At 39.8% G+C, this 23,695-nt stretch overlaps 1 protein-coding gene across 1 annotated transcript in view; it reads left to right on the top strand.

Moving 5' to 3' along the window:
- The window catches only part of Fmn2 (formin 2), a 334,557-nt gene that overhangs the window by 145,006 nt on the left and 165,856 nt on the right, over positions 1 to 23,695 (top strand). The window contains exon 8 of the mRNA XM_031379313.1: positions 9,745 to 9,832. Coding sequence (XP_031235173.1) covers positions 9,745 to 9,832 — 88 coding nt within the window. The remainder of the gene's footprint in view (positions 1 to 9,744; positions 9,833 to 23,695) is intronic.

A 23,695-nucleotide genomic window follows, 5' to 3' on the forward strand; every position in this document is an offset into this window, starting at 1 on the left:
TTTACATAAACAAGAAATTTAACTTGTTGTGTTAAACTTGCCTGTTTAAAGAAAAAGTATAAAAATTTAAAACATGTTCTTGTGCCTTTTCATTGGTGAGTTGTTCTGTTCTGCTTTGTGTATGCAGAACTCTGGGAAAGGATGAACAGGCGCTGAAGGGTTCAGTAACTAAACGATAAGCCAGACTTGACTGAGTACAGCAAATCCTGCCCTGCCCTGCACTGCCCTGAGTCTCGTTCACTTTTCAATATTGCTTGTCAACTTCTGTGAAACAATACATGCTAGCTATTATTTTTGCAGATGTGTTTCAAGTATGTCACACATGCCACGCTCCAAGCACATGTAATTAATTCAACTTGACTTCATTCAACACAGGTCTGTGACTCAGCTCCTCTTTAATAAGCTTGGCTTAATTAGTCAATTAATTAACTTCTTGTGCTGTTGATTGAACCCAAGGCCTGGCATGCACTTCACAAGCGTTTTCCTCCTGAGCTACTTACTCATCTCCAATACTGGCCTTCTAAGAAAATAATTAAACCACGTGTGCCTAACCTTACAGGGTTATGAGTGTTCATTGTCTCTACTTGAATGAGTCTTTCTTAGGATCCTTGAGATCGCATGTCCTTTAATGTTTCTGGACCACATTTGTGAAGTTTGCATTGTTTCTTTTTCTTTTTATTGTCATTTATTTGTCTGTGGACCCAAATGGCAGAAGCTGGTACAATAAGTCTCTGTTATCCGGAAGCAGCAGAGCTCGGAGTGGATGTATATAATTGGGCCAGTGGTCATCCTTTCAAACACTGGACGTCCTCACTTCCAGTTAGTTTTGCATAGCCCATGATACGGAACCCAAACACAAGGACTAGAACTATGGACAAAAGGAGAGTACAAGTAGGAATCACCAAGTTGATGCTAACAGAAAAAGTCAGAAAAATTAAACTACTCAGTAGAGGAAAAACATCTAGATTCTCTTGAAACCAAGAGACATGTGTCTCAATACTGAAGTCCAGACAACCAGGATAGATCAACAGGTTTGGAGAACATAGAGACTTTCTTTTAGCAACTTACGAAATAGCATTTCTGAGAGTCTTGCAGTCTTCCATTTCTGAGGCTGGCTCAGACTCAAAAGTGAGTAAAACTCAATGACATAGCTTCAACCCTGTTCTAAAAGGCACCTACGAGGCTGAGATAAGAAGCAGATCATGCCAATGACTTTTTTTTTTAAAGATGTCTTCTAGAGTCTCATCAAGAAGATGTGGCAAATATCCTGTCACCTTGTGCCATGCTGTTTACGAGTTGTTGGTGAAATCATGTCTCTCTGCTCCATCCTTCATCATCAGACAGTATGCACCTATCACTCCAGTGTGCTTAGTGTCAATGCCTTCTGCAGGCCTGCAGACTCTTGAAATGATGCTGTTGCCTGTGAGCTGGTCACTCTGCCCTGAGGCTTATTGCTAATCTTAGGAGAAGGTGACTGTAAATAAAATTACTCTCCTCTTTGGTTCCAGGGATGGATTCAAGAGTGTCTGATAAGTTCTTGGTCTGCAAAAATCCAACTCAAGTATTCTTCCTCTTTGAGGGTAGAACAGCTAAGATCTAAGATGTCTGTTGTTTTATCAACTTGTATGTAATAGTGCAGACAAGGCTGTTTATTAGTTACTAATTCCCTCTAGGCCAGACATTGAGAGGTCAGTTTATACTTTCAAAGGAAGAAGACTGAGCCCAAAAGAGAATTTGCAGGGTAATTACAGTCTGACTAAATAACCTTAGAGAAACATTTTAAAGTCTCTAGGTTGTCAGGAATTAGCCAGTGTATGAGCCGTTCTCTGTCTTAATTCTAGGTGTTTTGTGTCCATAAGTTCTATAAGCTGTGACATTCTTCTTGTCAGAATAAACTCAATGTGCTTCTACAGTATTATGAAGTGTGACTGACAGTTGTTAGACCACTAAATGCAGAACCAACATACTTGGCCTTTGCATGACATTTTCCATTTAAGGATATTTTGCATGCTATATTGCTTATCTTCAGTTACAGGATTCCTGCATGTGGATTACTGGCTGTCTTCTGCAAGTAGGTTAACTAAGATCTGGGGACCAACGATCTATGTCCAAAGTTATATAGTTGATGACTTAGATAAAGGCATGGCTCAAAAATCTAATCTCTACCTCTAAATAAATGAACTCACGAAAACTCCTGAGACTGAGAACATTTCCACATACCTGTAGGTCCCTTGCTCAGTTAGGTGTTCCTGTTTCTGACTTGTCCACATTCTCTTCTGAACCTTGTCATGGCAGCCCCTTGGCTGCTTTGTGCATTGTACAGTGCTCAATGTGTATTGCATACCACTTAGCAACCTATGCTGGGCTCACATAGCTGTGTGAGAAACGATGGTCTCTGTGTTCTGTCATTCTTCTCTGGAATTCACTCTTACCTAACCTTTGTGGTGGCTGCTTTACCTTACTCCTTAGAGGATGTGCCTCTTTGGATCTGTTTACTCATTCTTCAATCTAAAATCCAGTTTCCAGAGAGGCTCTAGCGGCCTTTCGGGAGAAAACAGCATTCTCCATTAGCTAGGAATCGGAGAACCAAACTCTTATTTCACCTTTGCATTTACATGATAAGCACATTATTGAGTTTCTTTTTAAATTTTTTTTTTTGATTTTCCTTGTTATAAGTGCATAAAATTACAAGTTATCTGGATATTTAATATCAAGCCTTTTGGTGGCTCATTATAGTTATCTATTGTAATGCATCCAAAATCTATAATAGAAAATATCCTGGGTATGCAACATACATCATTGTAGGCTGATCAAGTAATTGTTTCAATATTGTTTTAGTTAATCATGTAGGTTGTATCATCTTCCCATTCCATAGTAGGAAGACTCTGAGGTTACAGATGTTACATTGCAGTTGTTGACGAGTTTAATGGTGGTATAGCGGTACACCCATTCATTGACTACTTCCTTTTCACTTGTCAATAATTCTGCATTAGTACCAGACACAGCATTTTTAGAAAACTGAATATTCTATATGGAGAAGAGACTCTTTAGAAACTAGAACAATAAGCTTAATTTAATTTAAAAAAATCAGGGTTTTTTAGTTCAATGGTGGAATGTTTCCTTAGCATGGATTGAATCCCTGGAACACGGAATTAAAAAGTAAAAACAATCAAATTGATTTGTAGGTAGTTTGATGTCTAACAAAACCAAGGAACCATTTTTTTTTCTATGCTGTCTGGAGGACGGCTGGCATGGGCTATACCAGTTGAGGCAAAGTCAATATACGTTATTGCCTGAAATGTATCAGTCAGTGTGCTGAGTATTGAAGTAAGTGATATGACATGATCTTTATCTCTAGCAGTGGATGCATTGGATAGATAATTTCTCAGACAGGTACATGTTCTAGTGATCAAATATTAGATCCATGAGAGAAAAGATATTCTTATGTCATCCCTTAGGAGTTGTACAAGAGGCTGGGCATGTTTAGGAGAAGCATCCCAGATGAATGAGACTTCAGCCTTCCTGCACAATGAGTATTTCATTTGTCTTTCATCCCAGTTTAAAATAAAACAGAAATAAAAGGGAGCAGCAAAGGGTGACAGGGTGAAGGCAGTGTGGAGTCTTCATCTGAGCTTAGAACTGGGATCCTTCAGACTGTATCCGTGGAAGGAGATCATGAGTGCTGGTACTGGGGAGTGTGGGAAGAGGCTGTTGTTGTTCCAGACTAGAAAGATGGAGCGGCAATCATCAGCGAAGCCTGATGTGTGACTGCTGCGTATGGGTAATGTGGAAGAATGAGTCAGATGTCCTCATGAGGTTGACTGGGGATATGGGATAGTTAACTGAGATGTGTGGGCAGTGAGACAGAGATGAGCTGGCAAAGGATGGTTGCTTCTACTTCCTGTTGACATCTGTTAATTCACTCCAATATAGGCATTCCCTGATGTACAATGTCTGGTCTGTTATTGAGTAGATGTATCACTTAGAATATTTTGGGTCTGTTGTGACCCAGGGGAAGTCAGGGCTGTCTGTAGCTCATGTCTCAGCCTTTTTCTTACTTCAGCCCCAAGGCAGAGTGGGATGGAGAAGATGGCTGATTTGCATGATTTTCTTTTTGAGCCTGAGAGAATAACCCAGAAGTTGAGAGCAGCACACTGCTCTCTTCAGAAGCTGTGTGCTGTCTTACTGTATTCCGTCCAGTTCAGATGTAAAATGTCTCCTAAAGGTGCTTGTGTAGGCTTAGTCCAAAAGGCAGGACTATTGAGAGGTTATGAAAGCTTTAATAGATAGAACTCACTAGGAGATTGTCAAGTCACTTCAAGTCATATTCGGGTATTCTTCATAGCACATAGAAGATAACCCATAGTCCTTGTAATCAGTCTATTGTCCAAAATTTATCTGTAAGGTTGTCAAATAGGCTATGAAATATATAATATCAGCTGGGAAGCCATGATCCTCAGTTTAAATGCTAAAATTCTATGACTGTAAGATAAAAGCTTTCTTAGATAGAGTTTTAAATATGACACCTGCCATGATAGTCCTTTACTTTGTAAAATGGGGCTGCTTAGAATTTGGTCATGTTGAATTAAAGGAGGAAGGAAGACAGCGAAGTAGAACGTTTTAGTAGATATTGACCAAAAGTGGTTTGCTAGATAGAAGATTGTGCATAGTTGCCGGTAAAAAGGCTTTGTACTATAGGGAAAAACATCAAAGAAGAGCAGGAGTCAATTGTCTATCAAGGTCACAGTTACAGAAAAATAAGTACAGATCAGAAACTAGCAAAAGAATCTAGTAAGTATGGACTGGACATGTGGCTCAGTGGTAGATAAAGCCTTGTATGTACAAGATCCTGAATTAAGTTCCCTAGTACTTCAAAAAGGAAACAAAACCCTTAAGTAATATTTATGAAAGCATTAAAAGAAATGGATAAGATCATATTTGTGGAAAGGGTAAAATTTTAGGGACAAAGACATAAAGGTGTGTGGGACCAGGGAGAGCAAGGAGAGAGGAAAGGCTGGAGAACAATAAGTGTTAGCTGACATCAGACCTATCATGTGCATGTTAGGCTTCTCCCAGATCATCCACTGAGGAATGTGCTTTATTACAGAAGGAAAATGTAGGGAGGCTTTATTGAAAATGTAGAAATACACACTGGGTCATAGTTATGTCTGAGTGTGACTATAGGATGGGTTACATGTGTTCTACTGTTTCTGTGCTCAAATTGACATTCAAAGACTAGGGTGTGATCACTATAAACAGAGAAAGAAATTGTTTAAGTACTATAAATAGGTTTACTGGTGTTGTTTTTACAGTTAGGGAGTAATGTGAACCTCATTTAATTAATGCAGGCATGCATATTGAGTAAAAGACCAAAGGATTTGAGTATGGCATGTTGGTATTCTCTGGGGCATTGTGGTATAACCAGAAGTAGGACTTTCCTAAACTCAACAGTGATCAGGGATTTTGGCGTCTCTGTTGCACTGCCTAAGTATGTTTCTGTCTTGTAAATGATTGTGCTGTCAGGACATAGGTGTAGCATAGGTGTTCTATTGCTGACCCAGCAGGGAGGCCTACTCAATGACCAAAACTTAGTCTTTATACGTGACATGTTTGTTCATGAAAATTCTGATTCTTTTGCCTTTCCCGCCCACATTCTGGGATTGCAGGCATCATGATTGTTCGTGGTTGGCTTTAGATGCCATCTTTATCTTTCATTATTGGAATTCAATTTGAGACAGAGATGGAGAGAGAGAGAATTGGATTTAGAGAGAGAGCTGGAAAGAAAGATGGGGAGAGAGATAGGTAAAGAGAGAGAGATGGAGAGAGAGATACAGGCAGGCAAATAGATATGGGGTTCAGGGGAGATGCAGATGCAATGTCTAGATCCTAGTCAAAGGCAAAGTGTGTTTAGTACTTTTTAATGAACTTACTATGTTTTCTTAACTAGTATTGCCTAATATAGAATATTGTATATAACTTTAAATTTTCTAGAAGTCACACTTTAAAATTTATGAAAAAAGACATGAAGTTAAGGTGAAGGTATTGCATAGGATTCATGGTTAAAATACTGTCTTTTGAGTGTGCAATCCACATAAAAATTACTGAGATCATTAATATTTTCCCTTAGAACAGAAATAAAGTCCAGAGTCTTTTAGGTCTGTGCATATTTCTCATGCCTGGTCAACCACATGTGGCTTGTTGTTCTGAATTAGTTCCTGTGGTTTTAGAGATGTGGAGCCTTTTGTTCTCTCTCTCTCTCTCTCTCTCTCTCTCTCTCTCTCTCTCTCTCTCTCTCTCTCTCTCTCTCTCTCTGCTAGTGCTGGCTTCAGTTGCTAACAGGGTTCCCATTATGGCATTGTTTTCTTTTTTCTTTTAGTGGTGAGAGACATTGGGCCCTGGCCCTAATAGGCATGCCTAGAACATTAGTATCATGCTGTTTTACTGTCTTGACCATTGTGTTGGGGCAAAGCCAGTGAGAGAGAAGTAAGAATCTTTTTTTTTTTTTTTTTTTTTTTTTTTGCTTGCCATACTACTTGACTTTCAAAGCCAACTTCTTAGTTATATTTAAAATGACTTGGTTTGGCATGCCTGAGGTTCTAGGTTCAATTCCCAGCACTAATAAGAAAGTGGAAATGAAAATATAATTGGTGAACAGTGACAAGAAATGTACTGTTCAGGGGTAGCATCCCTTTGGATGGATATGGCTGAGGGAAATGCTTGGCATAATTCTTCTTCTTCCTCATATTGTAGTAGCCAAAGGGCAGATTCTAAACTGTTAGTTTAACCTCTTGTGATAATTCTACACTCTTATCTAATGTATGTAATGCATACATTTGCACACCAATTACTAAAAAGATAAAATGAGAAGACCTTTTCAAAACAAGGACCTACAAACCTTGATTCAGTACTCCATACGATTGTTAATAAAAGTGTCCTAATGCTTGCTCCCAGCTGCCTTAGTTGGACAAGTGACACACGGCTTGCAGAATGGCAGCAGCCTACAGTCCATATTTTGTGAAACTCTCTGTTTCGTGACCGTGGTTTTCCTGACAGTGGTTATCACTTTAGTGTGTCCCCCATTTTGAAGATCAGAAGTCAAGATCAAAGGGATTAAGGGATCTGAGAGTTTGTAAAACATTGGGATTCAGATTCAGGCTTGCAGCTCCACTAGAGAGATCTTACACCATCAGTTTTTATGTGCCTGCTATACAGTACCTGAGCTATATTGTCAACTGCATGTGTTTAAATATGCCACCTTCCTTTCCTCCCTATACACACTAAGACTGCCCTGGTCACTTTTACAGAACGCCGGATGAAGTGGAATAAACTAGTGGAAATGTCTAGTTTTTACTTTTTGTCTTAAGCAAAATTGTGTCTAACTTTAATAGGACTCCTATTGATTTGATTAGTGTAAAACTCCCCCAGATTCTTATTATTAGAAATGTCAATGTCTAACTACTCAGCCAAGTAATAGAGATTTGCTGTAATACAAGGAAACAAACATTTAATGATCTTCATTAATATTTATCAATATATAATCCCATTAGGTGTGCTGCTCTATTATCATATAAGAGAAAACCTTATATAGCCAGTAGAAACAGACTTTAGATTATCTCCTTGGTGACATAGCTATTCACACCAACCTTATTTAATGTTCATTTTAAGCCCATTTCTAGCTATGCAGGGTAGTTTGGCTGCAGGGTAGTTTGGCCGTGGCAGAGTCTTGAAAGTGTTGATGGGACCCTATTGTGAGGAGATTTGGTTGTGTTCGCTTCTGTGGCCAAATATTGTACCTGGTCAAAGAACTTTTGCCATTGCTGATATTAAATGCCAGGAAATAACTACCAGTTCATGTGTCTGAGTTTTTTTGTTTTTGTTTTTGTTTTTGTTTTTGTTTTTAGTTAGTTACAGGAGCAGAAAGGAAGAACAGTAAATATTTGTAGAATTAAATACAATGATGCATCTTTTTTCTCCCTTAGTATAGTTTAGTATTTGGATTAATAACTCAGTGGACTGGGTGCATCCATTGAAGATAAAGAGGCCAGGCTCTACTTGTGTTTTATGTCCAGCTTCTTATAGTTTTCCCTTACCGTGTGTGATCCCCTTACACTGCTGAGTGCTAAATGCATCGGCACATCACTGAGCACCAAGTGTGTCAGCACATGGCCAGTTCCACCACAGTGTTTTAAAGTGGCTGCTCCCATTGTTTTTTTCTGGGTGAAAAGTGGGCTCTGGAGCACTGGAGTTGTTCTCTAGAATGCATTAGAACTTTGGAATGGCATCTCCTGTGCTCCACAGCACAGGATTCATCCATGAGCTTGGGCAGGCTGGGGAATCAGAATCTGTTTTCCCAAAAATCCCAGATAATTCAGTGCAATAAAATGGTGAGGCACACTGCTTTGTTTTGCAGAATCTGTATTCCTCATTCCTACAGCCTTCCCCCTATTGAGGAAGTTTTAGAAAAAACAAACAAACAAAACCCAAAAAACATTGCTGTAAGTGAACTAACTAGATCTAATGTGATGAGGGAACTAAATGTGTCCTTTAAAAATTCTTGTTATATGGCTTAGTTCTGTGGCTTTCAAATGTGTTAGTTTCTGTTTTCTACTTTTTGGCTGAGTCCTTGGATGATCTGATTATGTTGTCTCTCTATCACAACCTTGGTCACTGGATGCTAAGAATATTCTATCTTGTGAGCTTTGGGTTCTTGTTTTCCAGGGTATTAGAGAAGGATAGATGGAATGGTTCATAATACAGAGGTTGACTTTATTACACTGGTAAACAGCAACATCTGTGCTTCGAGAGTGTTGTCTTCTTCTGAATGCATTACCTTCTGGATGATGCCAAATAATTATCCCTACTGTCTTGGGTTTTAGAATGTAAATGAAAGCTTGGAACCACGTGTTTCTGAAATAAAATAGAAAGGGTAGGTTTCAGGAAGGAACCATGGAGTTTCCTATATGACCTTTATAGAGACCGTTGTCTATTCACAGAGTAAAGGTTAAAGGTCAAGAGACAAGAAGCAGATTCCAGCAGGTTTAGAAGAGCACTTGGGCATAGGTAAGGAATGTGGCTGAGAAAGATGACATTCTATTAGTGATCCTAGAATCCCTTAGATGTTCAAGATGTCAGTGATACCCCTACTTTCAGATTTCCTGCTAAGTGAGTTTAGATTACAGCTTAGGGAACTTCCGTTTTGAAACTTTTTGGTGATGGTCATGAACCACTGTTGAGAAACACTGACTGGGGGAATCCATTACAGCCCTTTTGTTTTGATCTATGCAGCATGTAATATAGAAGTGAACACTGGCCTTGACCTGGAGGGCACAGCTTCAGAAGACATGGGCAAGTGTCGTGGACTGATGTGATTCCTGCCCATGTTGCTCCATAAGCAGAGGAGAGAGCAAGATCTAGATTGACACCTAGTTTTTCAGCTCTGGTAGATGGATGGGGAACTGTGGTACTCTTACTCTGAGATACAACATAACGAAGGAGATAGTGGCTGGATGTTTGGTTGGAGCTTGGTTTAGACATGTCTGATAGGCAGCTATGTGGATAACTTTAAAGGAAATAACTTTTAGGAAAGCAAGAAACTGTTGAGTAAATATCTTGTACGTGTCACATGAGAAGAAAATGATGAATGAAGCTCAGAGGATAGGACTGAGACTCAGCTAGGATTTTAAAATATCGCTAAACATATCAGGGTTTAAGTTAATGCTTCTTATTTTCCTCTTTCTTGAACAGGTTGTCAAGTTGCTTAGCAACAAAAGATCACAAGCAGTAGGAATTCTAATGTCTAGTCTTCATTTAGATATGAAAGACATACAACATGGTAAGTGTAAAAAAAAATTAAAATGCAGTCACCTAACACTAACCTTTGGTCTAAGTTTTGTGATATTTGTGAGAAAGTTCTTTCAATCTTTACTGTATTCATACAGTTAAGTATATATCCTATAGCATAATGTTTTATTTCATGCCTTTTTAGGGGCTAGGTTATTATTAATAGCATTTTCCTATCTGTTTCATACCTCGTTAAAGGTCTAACTTTCCCATGATGTTTTTATTTTGTTCTTTCCTGGTAATAAAGTAGCATAGACTGTGTAGCTTTTAAACAAGAGAATTAATTTATTCTTTGGAGTTCTAGAAGCTGGAGACTTACAGTCAGGCTAACAGCTTGGTTAGACTCTGGTGAGGGCCTTGCCCTGGGATTCAGAGAATCATTTTCTGCTGGTATTCTGCTTGTGGTAGAAGAGGCTTAGTGAGCTCCTACGTGCTTTGTTCACAAAAAAGCAAATCTCTTTCCTGTGGATTCTACTCTCAAGATCTACTCAACCTCAAAGACCTTCACTCCTAATTCAAAGACACGACCAGGGATGGGGAAGGGGCGATCAAGATTGTAAAACCCGAATAGTGTGGTCATAAGTGCTCGGTCTCTTGGAAATGTACTTAGTGTGCTGTTATAAAACCTTAAATTTGGTATCATAAGAAGCATGAGTCCCACTAGCTCTGTTACTTGTTAGATCATATCTGAATGCCACCATGCAAGAGTTACTAGTAAATACTAATATGAACCAGATAGTATGGTAACTAGCCACTGAAAATATTCAGAGAGGAAAGACCCAAGGAGAAGGGTTATTTGAGCCTTGAGCCTCAGGTACTTGATACATAAGTATAATGCAGATGCAAGCCTAACATTCGAATCCAAGTCAGTTCTACCCAGTAAGGGAGTGACAGGAGCACTTGTAGCATTTGCTCTTTTAAAGATGTTCTTAGGATTAGAAATGCCAATTAGTGAACTAAACTGCTGTACTTAGGACTGAACTGAAAACAGGCATTTTCAAGAGGCTGAGTGGACATTGGCCTAAGACATATTTAAAATGTTGGGTGGAAAATAGGACAAGTTCTCTTAGGTCCTCCTGTCCCAAGATTCTGCAGGATACTGGAAGAATGATGCAATTTCATTATGCATATGAATCTCAGGTAGAAAATTGGTCATTCTGTCCCCAGGCATTTGGAGCAACTATAGCATAAACCCAAGGTCCTTCTGCCACAGGAAGTTGGACTTTTTTTTTCTTTCTCTCTCTCTTTCTTTTTCTTTCTTCCTTCCTTCCTTCCTTCCTTCCTTTCTTTATTTCTTTCCCCATTTGTTTTAATGTGTGTGTGTGTGTGTGTGTGTGTGCTTGCACATGTGTGTAGATGCCTGTGGATGCCAGAAGAGGGCATCAAATCCTTTAGAGATAGAGTTGGTGGCATGTATGAGCCACCTGACCTGGGTTCTGGGATCCAAACATAGGTTCTAATGATAAAACAATAAGCACACCTAACCATGGATCCATCTTCCCAGCCCTGAGTTGCCTTTTCTAATGATGAGCAAAGGTGATTTCAAGTTATCCTTGTTGATTTGCATAATTGATGATGCCCAGACACATGGAAGCGGTCACTCCCTTATGTTGTTTTAATGTACATTTTAGTGGGCTTATGAAATATTTTATGATTGGAACTTGAGTGATTTGTAACATTTTTCTAAATTGCTTTGGTGTCAGTATTGTAATGCATTTCGCCTTATACTTGACAAGTATTCCTATGTCATAGCTTCCTATCATATCAATGCTGAGAGATGGTCCAAAGATGAACAGAAGAATTCTGTAAAAGTATTTCAAATCTCCCTTGTGCTGCCCAGAGCCTTAGAATAGATTTAAAGCAGATTGAGTTATTCAAAGGAATGCCAATTTACCTATTAAAGAAATATGGTTTCAAGTATAACACAGAACTTATAAATCATGAAAATAGTTACTGGCTTTCTAGTTTGCCCATTTGTGAGTGTGGATTCTGTTTGTTAGTCCTAAAATACCATGGGGTATAATTCACAAATAGCACTAAGCGTGGCATGCCCTGTCAATTGATGAGTAACTCTTAATCAGAATTTTAGTTTTTATTAAATTGTTTTGATGGTGAGGAGGCTTCCTCGGGCTGAGACATTTGGGGTAATAGTCACAGAAAAGAACGCCAAGGCTGGCGCCAAGCACCTCTTGGTGTTTCTGAAGCTGGCAGATGTAGCCCCGTTAAGTCATCGAGTGAAATCTGAAAATAATGATATGGTCTTTTCCTTCAGTCAAATATTCAGCTCGGGTTGAGCTAATAATGAGAACCTTATGAACAAAGGAGTCCGCCTGACATCTGTGTCTGTGCCACAGCCAGAGAGAGGTCATTGAAAATTTGCTCCCTTAACATGCCATTTGAACAATAACATGGCGTGAACGTCAGTAGTTGAAGGGTCACACAGAATTATGCATACACTTTATCCTATTAGGATCTGAAGGGCGTGCTTGAGTCCCTTCGAAACCCTGCATAGTCATTCTCTAAAAGCTCAGTTGCTTTCACAGCCTATCAGGCAGCAGTTGTACCTGTCTACCCTGCCTCATTGTCCTGTCAGGTAGGGATCTCTCACAGCTCCTACACTGTAATTCACGTCTAGGATAAACTCCACCAAGAAATCTACAGAAATGTAACCCAGTGACATTTGATTTTGGATGTGAAGGTGCCAAAAATATGTATCCAGACCTCCAGCATCATAGAAGAGAAGAAAAAAAATATCCTAAGACATTTTAGTGGTCCAGTTTTTGATTGTATAGCTCATTAGTTGAGCAGATTAGACATGAACTCAAGCCCCTTCCTTCAGACATGTTGCTCCCATGTACAGCATTTTTCCTACTGTTGGTGCTGGTGGTGTCTCTATGGTGAAATATATAAACTGTTTAAAAGGTTATCCTGAACCATTAGAGTGGGCATTTTCAGGGATGACATGTTACAGAGCCAACTTTCCCATCACAATGCTTACTTCCTAATGCCTGTAAACTAAGTTAGAAGTTGTGAGATAGATTCACAACTTCATTCAACATCTCATAACTTTTCCATACAATGGGTTAAATATCTGGGCCTGCTTCACATCATTTACATTTACTAGAACTGTTTTGGTTTTTTTGTTTGTTTTTGTTTTGTTTGTTTTTATCCTGTCAAAAGACTAACTCTAGGACTGACTTCATCATTACGATTCTCCTTTGAAGTGCCTTGTCACAGTGACGAGGGTAAGGGTGTTCTAGATGTCATGGTCTAATCATACTCTTTTAAAAATGATTTGTTTCATAGATCTGAGTGTTCTGCTTGTATGTATGTTTGTGTACTATGTACATGCCTGGGACCCATGGAGGTCCGAGGAGGGAATTTGATCCTTTGCAACTAGAGTTATAGAGAGTGGTGAACCACTTCTGTGTGCTTGGAATCGAACCCCGATCCTCTGCAAGAGCAACTGCTTTTAGTTGCTGAGCCATCTCTCCAGGCCTTAGCCACAGTCTCACTACCATCAATCACCGTGTCATGTTCTGCTCATAGATAACAGGTGGGAGGTGTCTCCTGCAGCACCTATAGCCAAAAGCAGAAAGGGAAGAGGGGATCCAATCCTTTCTGTAGTCTAGACTCCTGCAAGTTGTCTTCTGACCTCCACATACATGCCAGAGCACACATAGAACCATCCCCAACACACACACACACACACACACACACACACACGCACACGCACACGCACACGCACACACACACACAGACAAATACATGTAAAAATAAAATTCTTAAATAACAGGTATAAAATGGAAATGTCATTTTGCTCACAGATCAAATTGAAGCAGGCTTTACAGCTACTTTTCTTTCTACAATACTGATAACTATTAAACAAGTGTTTCTGGATCAACCAGAATAAAGCCACTTAAGGCGCACTTTGGAAATGTGAGGTTGCCTAACTTGTTGTCCTTCTGACTTTTGAAATTATTCCCCACAGACTTAAAGCACATCATGGACAGAGAGCCTACAACCTTTTAATACACACCAGGCATTTAGAAATCAAACCCAGCCTGTATGTCTGGATTCTAAGCCCCAGGCAGCATCTTCAAATATCCAGGTTGCAGCTTCTAGGAGATTTTTGACTCTAGAGGAAGGGAGTTGAGGTAGAGAATTGCTAAGAAATTTTTAGCTAATCCCTAGATTTTGAAAAACTACTCTCATCAATAAAAAGAAAGTGTAGACATTAGTATGCAAAGTTTTATAAGACATTTGGTTGGGCTCTGTGTTTGAGATTTTAAAGCATTAACCTAGATGGAACTAGATAAGTGTGTGTGTGTGTGTGTGTGTGTGTGTGTGTGTGTCTGTGTGTCTGTGTGTGTCTGTGTGTGTGTCTGTGTGTGTGTCTGTGTGTGCATGTGTGTTAGCTGCCTTTGGGTGTGGACTTTTCTTACATGGTGCTGGGCAACCCAAACAGGAAGCTTTAATGTAAGACTGCTAACTGCCCTTATAACTGAGGCTTGAACTGACTTGTGGATACCTTCACATTCCTTCTACAGAGTTTGAATAGATTATGGCTGTTAGGACAGGGGATACCTACTATATATTTATTGACTCTAATCATAGAAATCGTTTTGGCATTCTGCAGGGATGAGTAGCCCAAGGTGTTAATGGTCTTGGCTCCTTGTGATTTGTGTCTGCCCTGTCTGAGGCTAAATGCTAGATTATGTCCTTTCTGAAAGAAATTTCTGCCTTGTTTAAAGCTGATTGGTAAAAAAACAATTAAATGATAATGATGTAAGTTACCAAACCTTCCATTAAAAATATGATAGGCAATTACATTGTAGTTATAAAGGAGTGCATTTTTCTTTAATCTTTTCTACCTCGGCCAATATTAACTCTGTTGTTAGAGATTTATTTCATTATTTTCATACACATTTTTATGTGTATGTCCCTGCTTGTCTGTGTGTGGCCGTGCACACATGAGTGCAGGTGCCTTTTGAGGACAAAAGGACCTTTCATATTCCTTAGAAATGAAATTACAGTAGTCCTGAGCTACACAGTGTAAGTTCTTTGCAAGAGCAATACATACTCTTGGATGCTGAGCCATCTTTCAAAACCAGATTGTGCTTATTATCAGCTATTTTATCTGATACCTAAGATTGCTTGAATAATTTATACAGTGTGTGTGTGTGTGTGTGTGTGTGTGTGTGTATGTGTGTGTGTGTGTGTGTGTGTATTCATACCTTTGGAGGTTAGAGGACAACTTTCAGAATTTGATAGAATTGTGACAATCAAGCCCAGGTCATCAGGGCTGTGTGCTAGCCACTATGACCATTGATGGTCCCACAATTTCATTTAGTTGTTGGTCTTAGGTAAATGAAATTATGAATTATTTTCACATGTGAGTTACATAAAATATGTTTAAAATAACACTGGGATTGTACACTTAAATGTTATCTCTTGTCCTAGGTTGACCCAAGTTTAGGGAACTCAAATACTTAACTGGAAAAAAAAAAAAAAAACAACATGGAGACTGGTGTGGTTTCAGTGTGAAAGGTCTCCGCAGTTGGTCCTCAGTTACAGTAGCTGCTTGGTACAGTCCTAGGCTCTTCAGGAGGATGAGCTTCAGTGGAAGACTCCCTGGGGGTGGGGTGAGGAGTTGTGAGGCTCAGGAGTTGACCCACACTTCCTATTCACTGTCTGCTTCCTGGGCAGATGCAGTGCAACTGCGCAGCCCCCTGCCTCTGCCTCTGCCTCAGTGCCTCTCCTGCCCTTCTGCCATACCTGCTTCCAAGTATTTCCTGCAGCGATGGACTAGATCCTTCTGGAACTATAAACCCCTTCTTCCTTACACAACAACAAGAAAGTAATCAAGCCAATGAGAAAACTTACTAGTGATGGAAAACAAATTCTATATACTCATAAAATGGGTGTGGTACATGGAGATAGAATGTACCAGATCTATCCTAGGTTTCAATTGCCCCATAGATTGTGGAGGAATAAAGTGCTTTAGCCCCATCTAGTCCTTGATACGCTCGTTTTTCAAGTGTTGTTGTTTTTTTTCCCCCTGTTTTAACATTTACAGCATAGTTTTTACTTCCCAGTACCACTACTTCCATGGGATTTTACAAATCTCCATTCAGGTTTCTGGTAACAGTTGTGGGGCCAAGTGCTTGGATTTTGTTACAAACTTGATGTTTATGTCAGATTCCTATGCGGAAGCTGATGCTCAATGCCATGGTGTTTGGTAAGTAGTGACCTTTAGTAGTTTATGAAGATAAGACCCCTGCTACAGAATTCTTGCCCTTGTAAAGAGTATAGAGACCAGAGGGTTGTAGGCACATATTGAATCCCAAGGTCTCATCACCTACTCCATGTAATATGGCACAGCAAGTAGGTTAATGCACAAGCTATAAGTGAGCCTGTGCCTTTAACGCCATTGGCCCATTCTGTTGTTTTTGGTTTTTGAGATCCAATCTCAAGTAGCACAGTTAGCCTCAAACTCAGTATATAAGCAAAGGCATCCTGTCTCTACCTACCTCCTGTGTGCTGGGATTACAGGTGTGCCACACCCTGCTGATTTAGGTGCTGCTGGGGATGGAACCCCAAGGCTTTACCAGTGCTGGGAGAACATTTTGTCAGTTGAGCTATAACCCCAGCCTCTTTCAATACTCCCGTGTTGGACTTCCTTCCCATCCTGTAGAATTGTGACACAATAAATTTCTTTTCTTTAAGCCACTCAGTCAGTGGCATTTTGTCACGGCCGTCCAAACAGACTGAGAGAGATTTGAATTCTATTCCTCCCATTAGCTGACATTGAATAAACCTGGAAAAAATCATGTCATATCCAGTTGACTCTTTATTATAAACTGTCCAAGGTTTCTCATTTAGCAACACATAGCACCTTCCATATTAAACACTGAATCCCACCCCATTCTTCTGTCCTTCTTAAGAAATGATGTGGGCTGGTGAGATGGCTCAGCCGGTAAGAGCACTGACTTCTCTTCTGAAGGTCCTGAGTTCGGATCCCAGCAACCACATGGTGGCTCACAACCACCCGTAATGAGATCTGACGACCTCTTCTGGTGCATCTGAAGACAGCTACAGTGAATTACACTGGAGTGAGCGGGGCCCGGCAGAGGTCCTGAGTTCAATTCCCAGCAGCCACACACATGATGGCTTATGGCCATCTGTACAGCTACAGTGTACTCAGACACATAAAATAAATAAAATAAATTAAAAAAAAAAAAAAAGAAATGATGTGAGGCCATAGACTTGGAATGTGTTGGAAAGGGAGACCCACTAAGCCAGCAACAGGAGCAGAAATGTAGACGATTCTTCCTTGATTATAACCGATAAGTTTTCCAGCAATCTGTTGCTGTGGCTCTGAGGTGGGAGTGGCACCCAAGAACAGTTTCTTCTCACAGAATTTGGGAGCAGGAGTGGAGGGCAGGACTGGGACTTTCATCTGCAGGGGATCCTATCTGAGGCCTGTCATTTGCATGCCCAGACAGCCTTACAGAAATGCTGAATTTAGTGTGGGGTCATCCCCATTTGTGTTTTCTGAATGAAGATAAATATGAGAATTATTTACATCAGTGGCTCTTAGAAGTTGAGCTCAGCTGTATCTTTGGACGATGTTTTATCTCTAAGGAGAGCAGTTTGTTTTGGAAACTTGAAAGGCCGAGTGCTCCCATAATTGTGTGGTTTCTTAAACCTTGTCTCCGTGCTGTGTGAGTCAGCCACACTTCACATGCATAACTGTTGGCTCTGGGTGGCATGAGAAGGGAGCAGTCAAAAGGAGTCTGGCTTTGTTGGGAAATAAATCGCAGGGTGGGACGTGAGGAGACTCTCTAAGTAGTGACACAGACACAAGCTTCCATTTCTCCTTGTGACATTTTATTTTTCCTGGTAGTCACTGTGGTTTCAAGTTAAGAGTAAAACAGAATGCTTTCTTAAAAAGAAAAAGAAAATCCTGGAAGGGGCCTTTCTGAAACCCTGGAGCAACGAAGGATTGTTTTTATGGTGACATTTCATGTGTGTTTAGGTAACCCACGCATGGAGTAGTCCCCTTATTTTGTCGTGCTACCACTGAATCATGCTTCTCATGCAGAACGTTTCATAAACAAATTGTAGATTACAAACCCCAGGTCCTTTTCATGCAGATTCTAGTTGCATTCTTAGAGACAAGGGCTTTTTTTTTTTTCCACTTGCCTATTTATTACCAAAAGAAAGTTTACCCATAATCATTTGCTTATTTTTGTATGTAATGCTCTCAAAAAAAAAATTGGGTTCAGTGCGGGTAATGTTGTGTTTTCCCACTAGGTTTTCCAGTTTCTGGTTGCTTTATGAAACTGAAGTTTACAAGGCTTTGCTGGGACATTGCTTCATGCCCCCTCCTTCGTTTTCTAACCCTGAAGTGTTTTTGCTCACATGGGATATAGAATTTTAAGACCTGTTTATTATATTTATTGAGGCATTAAAATCACAGTAAATGCTGTTGGATGGTGGAGTGAATGGTTCTCATTGAAATGCAAAGTCAGTTAGGAATAGAAATTTGAGAAGAGGTAGGCTGCAGTGAGCCCAGGGTAACCTTTTCATCAATCACAGCCTTGTAGTGGATGGGGAAAAAGGACACGTGAGATAGTATGCTTTCATTAAAACCTACTTTCGGAAATTCAATATCAGAATATGCTTTAATTTAAAATAACGTTCATTACCCAGAGTTTTTTCTCAGAAAGAGAAAGACCTCATACATCATTTTAAGTTACACATAGATTATTAAGTCAAGGGAAAATAGTTATTGTTAAGCCTGTTAAGTCTTTTCTTATAGGCTCAGCAAAAAGCCCCAAAGATGACTTTTTTTTTTTTAACATTTTTATGATACTCAGGCAGTTGGACTTCTTAATTATACTTTTATGGGCTGAAAGGACATAAAACTTGAAGTTTGCTAAGCCGTGAACCCGTGTTCTTTCTCTTTGTTGCATTTCCTATATGAGCTATGGATCATCATATATTTGTATTTATTTTTGCTTTATTGTAGAAATTTTTTTCTCTGTGAATCTAAGCTCAGAGCCCACCACAGTTTACAGGATTGATATCTCTGTAAAGCTTCATTCTTTGCTACAGTCATGTGATAGCAGAATGCCCTGGACCAGGGTGGACATTCATGGAAGCAGGGTGCGAATGTTAGTGCAGATAACACAGCATGAACACATTTTCCACATTAGCTTCACTCTTCAGCTACTGTTTGCGAAGAAGTGGTCGGCACTAATGCAGTCCTTTTGTATAATCCTTGAGGAAAGGTGGGGTTCGGATTGAAATTTTGTATAACTCAATTTTTGATAGCATCACTAAAAACCCAAATGGCTGGGGATTCAAGTTGTGTTTGTCTCTCAACACTGGCTTCTTCGATCTTCTCCGCATTTGGACTAGTGTTTCTTCAGTGTGTCCATGCTTAGGATGCTTACAGGGCCTCTTGACCCCCGCCGCCCCCCCACACATACACACCTCAAGATCTGATAGTGCTAGATGAGCGAGAATAGATGGAAACCCTATTCTACCTTTTCTTTAGTGAGCCACAAATGTCCTCCTATTCCTACAAGCTGCATTCTAGAAATATAACCACAGCTATCCTCTGACCCTCAGTGTGCTGCCATCAGATTAATACACCACAGCGATGTGATAGCATGTTATCTCATGCCAGGACTGTGGTGAAAGTTTAGCTTATGCAGCTAATGGCCTTGCATCTTGCTCTCAATAATATGTGTTTCCTCGCCCCCACCCCCAACACTTCTTCTCTTCTAGTGTTCTCAAGCCAAACCCAGTTTATAAATTTTAAGACTAATTAATTAAGGTTTTCCGATGATTTGAATTTTGAGATGGACCCTATGCAAGCATTCTATATAATTTAATTTAAATTAATTAAGTTTTAATCTATTGTCGGTACATGGCTAAGAAAAGAAATTGTATAAAGAGACCTACCATAAATTACGCTAATTCCAAGGTCTCTTTCTGGCTTTTGTTACTTTGGTAATGGAATGTAGGGGAATCGTGCCTACCCCGTGTTTGAGCCACTAGAGAGCAATACTAGGCTCTTCACTGGAGTTGGGAGAACCTAAGAGAATTCATGCTGGCTTTGTTAATGACAGTGCGGAAGCCTTATGAATTAAGTTGTAAAGTGAATTTATGAATTGAGAGGAATGCTGAAGGAGATCATCTGCAAGGCCCCCCGCACATGCTGCTTCTTTTTTAATGGTTTGAATTGTAAATATATACAGTTTCTGACAATAATGGTCGATACCCTCCATTACCATGCATCCTAGCAACCACATTGTGATGTAAGTAATTTACTTCTCTTCATAAAATTCCAGGCAGAGATGCCCAGGATGCTGATTCTAAGCAAACAGTGAAGCTAGGCTACAGGCTGGGGAGATCCAGATCCTGGCCTATGTTCTAGGATTGGACTGTCTCTGAAAATTCTCACCTTAACGATTATATCAGAGGCTTAAGCTGGAAAAAAGTGGCACATGGTTGTTTTTCTTCCGTCGCTCATCATTGTAAAGCTAGTGTGTTCCACTAAATGTATACAGAATGTAGTGTTGGGCTTGAGTGAGTTTTAATTGTATAGGTGTGATTGGATCAGGGAGGAGAAAGAGACAGGGCAAAGATCAAGACATAGAAAGAAAAGAGCTGATGTGTCTATTTCATAACATAGTCGCTTGATGGGCAGCCTGGAGGATTGGCTCTAAAGAGCCTTCTGTTGTCATGAGCTGTCACACCATCTGTCTGGTTTTTGTGACTCTAGTTATGCTCAGATGTGAGGCACCATTTGCTGAAGCCACAGAGAGGAAGGTGTCTGAATATGGCAGACTTGCGTACCAATTCCTAGGATGGGACAGAAAGATAAGAGCTAGATGTTAGGAAGGACTCATGGGAAAACTGTCTTCTGAGTACATAAAGGCTGCTGCACTCATGAGCGCGAAGTGGCTAAGCTTGACTTATACAAGACTTAGCCATCCGGAAACTGACTGTAAATGGGGAGGGGTTCAGGAAAATACCAGTTATGGCTAAGGAACCGAGGCAGATAAGATCCGCTGAAATTGGCAGTGTCGATTTGCTTCAGGGAAGTGGCCCCTATTAGATCACCCATGCTCTGGCGAATGGCCCTACAGTCATGCACATAAGGATAGCCCTGACCGGACTTAGTGGACTATGAAGACAGAACGTGAATTTGGTACAGGGTTGTGGCCTGTTGGCATCTGGGAAGAGGTTGTCTAAGGAGAATGCAGACACGGATGTTATACATCGTATAGAGGTGTGAAATTATCAAGTAAGGATTTTTTTCAAAAGACTGTGTTAGGGACTTTGAACCTATTAGTGGAATATGTTCATTTGAACTTTAGAGAACATTAAGATGCTTTGTTTTGTTATTAGACTAGCCCTCATCTGCTAACAAAAGAAAATGTTGGCATTGAAGGCCAGTGGTTCGTTCGTTCCTACTGCCTCTTTTGCTTCTTTTCTTCCAACAATCCATCCCCTCCACTTCTTCCTTACTACCCACCCCGTAATGAAGACTCTCACCTAGTGTGCGGTGCCACCATTGTGATGTTCTTTGAAAGTGCATGGGGTCTGCAAGGATGATTTGGCCCTCTGAGGCCACGAGATAAAGTTAAGTCCTTCCTCTGTTGTTCCTCTGAGCATTTTGTTAATATCCATGCCAAAGCACCTAATATAAAAACCTATTTACACAGCTGTTAAGGTTATTGTAGGCTATTGTGTTTTGAAGAAGTAGGCACAAAGTACAAATTAGGTGTGTTCACGTTTATATATAGCCAAAGCGTTAACATAAGATTTCTTAGTTCTATATTGACAATTCTCGGCTACGTTTCCTTTTTTTTTTTTTTAAATGAGTTTCCAACTTGCACTGGCTGTATTCTTTACTTTCTTTCCTTCCATCGATGTGTCTGCCAAAATAAAATATAAATGCTAACATTCACTGACATCACTCCTTAGACAACTATTTAGATAAATTATAGTGAAGGAAGTTCTTGTCTCTAAAATTTTAATTATTGTATTTATAGACTCGAGCTTTTCTGCTTGTAATTTCCTTCCAAGTGAGATGAATATGTGTGTGTGTGTATGTGTGTGTAATTAGATGGAAATATATGAATATTAATAGTGCATAAGTTATTTTAGTGTAAGACATGTATATTTCTTGAGTAATACAGATGTTTACTTTTGAGAGAAAATTTAATACTCTTACTTTTAAAAACTGTATGTTAGAAAACAGGAGCAAAAAGAAAAAAAAAAGCGATCCCAGAGGTAGGGTCCTATTTTCAGGGGAACTCACTGAGCTCACTTTTACAAGAGTGTAAATGTTTACCTAAGCAAGAAGGTGAAGGCTGTTATGCCCAATAAAGGACATTGTGCAGTGCTCCTTTACGGAAAACATTCAGCAGACAGTGGGTGTTTTACACAAAGTCCAGTGAGTTGTCTCAGGCAATTTACTCATCTATACACTATGCTTAAAATAAACACTACCTGGGAACTTGCCAGCCGGGTTTTTTTTCTACTTCTTACTCCACACCCTAGATTTTGTCACCTGCCAAAGTCAAATATGTCTTATCTAAACAGTTGAGATAAGCATGGAGTCAGACCCACTATGGTCCGATCAACAAACCTCTTCAAAACCAGAAATGAAACACAATATCACCAGATTAAACAGTCTACAGTGCAATCATGTTTGCGTTTAAAGATTTTATTCGAGAAGGATTACAGTCTTGGTATCCATTTTTCCCTCTGCCTAGACAAGAAGGCGACATTCTGACTCAAACAAAATGCATTTGTTCTCCAATAATTTAACTTGTACAGTTCTTATAAACAAGGCCTATAGGGCTGTGCAGCCTTATGGGCTTAATCAGAAACGTAAGTCCTTACCCTCCTGTGTGCACGTTTGCTTGGCATGTACCTCTCTTGGGTTGTATATCACATTGATTTCTTTCTTCCCAGCCAGAGAATCTTTAGCCTATGTGTAAAACATTTAGAATTCTGGCTTTCTGCTGCCTTTACTTTAAAATAAAGCACCACCAGAATAAAATCCCCTAGAAAGAGAAGATTGGTTGAATGAAGATGAATTTTAACATTACTTAATCTACAAAAATGTGTTTTTCTTCCTTTTAAGGAACATACCTTTTTTTTTATGGTTTTAGAAAACAGAGAGAGGAGGTAGAAAAGTAGAGGTAGAAGCCATGGCCACTAGACGAGAAGGGAAAGGGAGGGGGAGAGAGGGAGCAAGAGGTGGGAGTAAGAGACAAGACAGGTATACTGTCTCCTTTGTGGATGGATGCAACTATTTCATAATCATTGCATCTGGATGCTTCTGGAATGACTGTCATTGAGTCTTTAGGGAAATGATCCCTTTGACATCTCATGATGTCATCTGCAGTTCTATTTTATAGTAATCAAAGGGAACAGGGCAGGGCAGCATTATCATTTTGCAGAGGAACCTTTCAGAGTTTGTCAATGAGGATGAATTTCTGGATCTTTTTGTATACTGCCTTGAAAAGTGCTTGTTTCCCCATGGATCTCCCAAGTGTGTGACGGGATCAGCTCAGCTCAGGTTGCCTTTGGTTCTTGCATGCTGTCATTGAAAATGGAAGTAAGAAATATGCACACTGGTTTTTTAACATATATTTTGTTTTAAAAGAACAAATATATCTATCTGCAGTGGCACATTGAATTACTAAATGCTATGATATATAAACGTGTTTAGATCTATGCCCCAGTGTAGAGGAATGCCAGGGCCAGTAAGCAGGAGGGGGTGGGATAGTGAGCAGGGGGAGGGGAGAGGGAACAGGGG

This window comes from Mastomys coucha, unplaced genomic scaffold (genome assembly GCF_008632895.1).
Source record: "Mastomys coucha isolate ucsf_1 unplaced genomic scaffold, UCSF_Mcou_1 pScaffold1, whole genome shotgun sequence".
In the NCBI taxonomy this organism is placed as follows: Eukaryota; Metazoa; Chordata; class Mammalia; order Rodentia; family Muridae; genus Mastomys; species Mastomys coucha.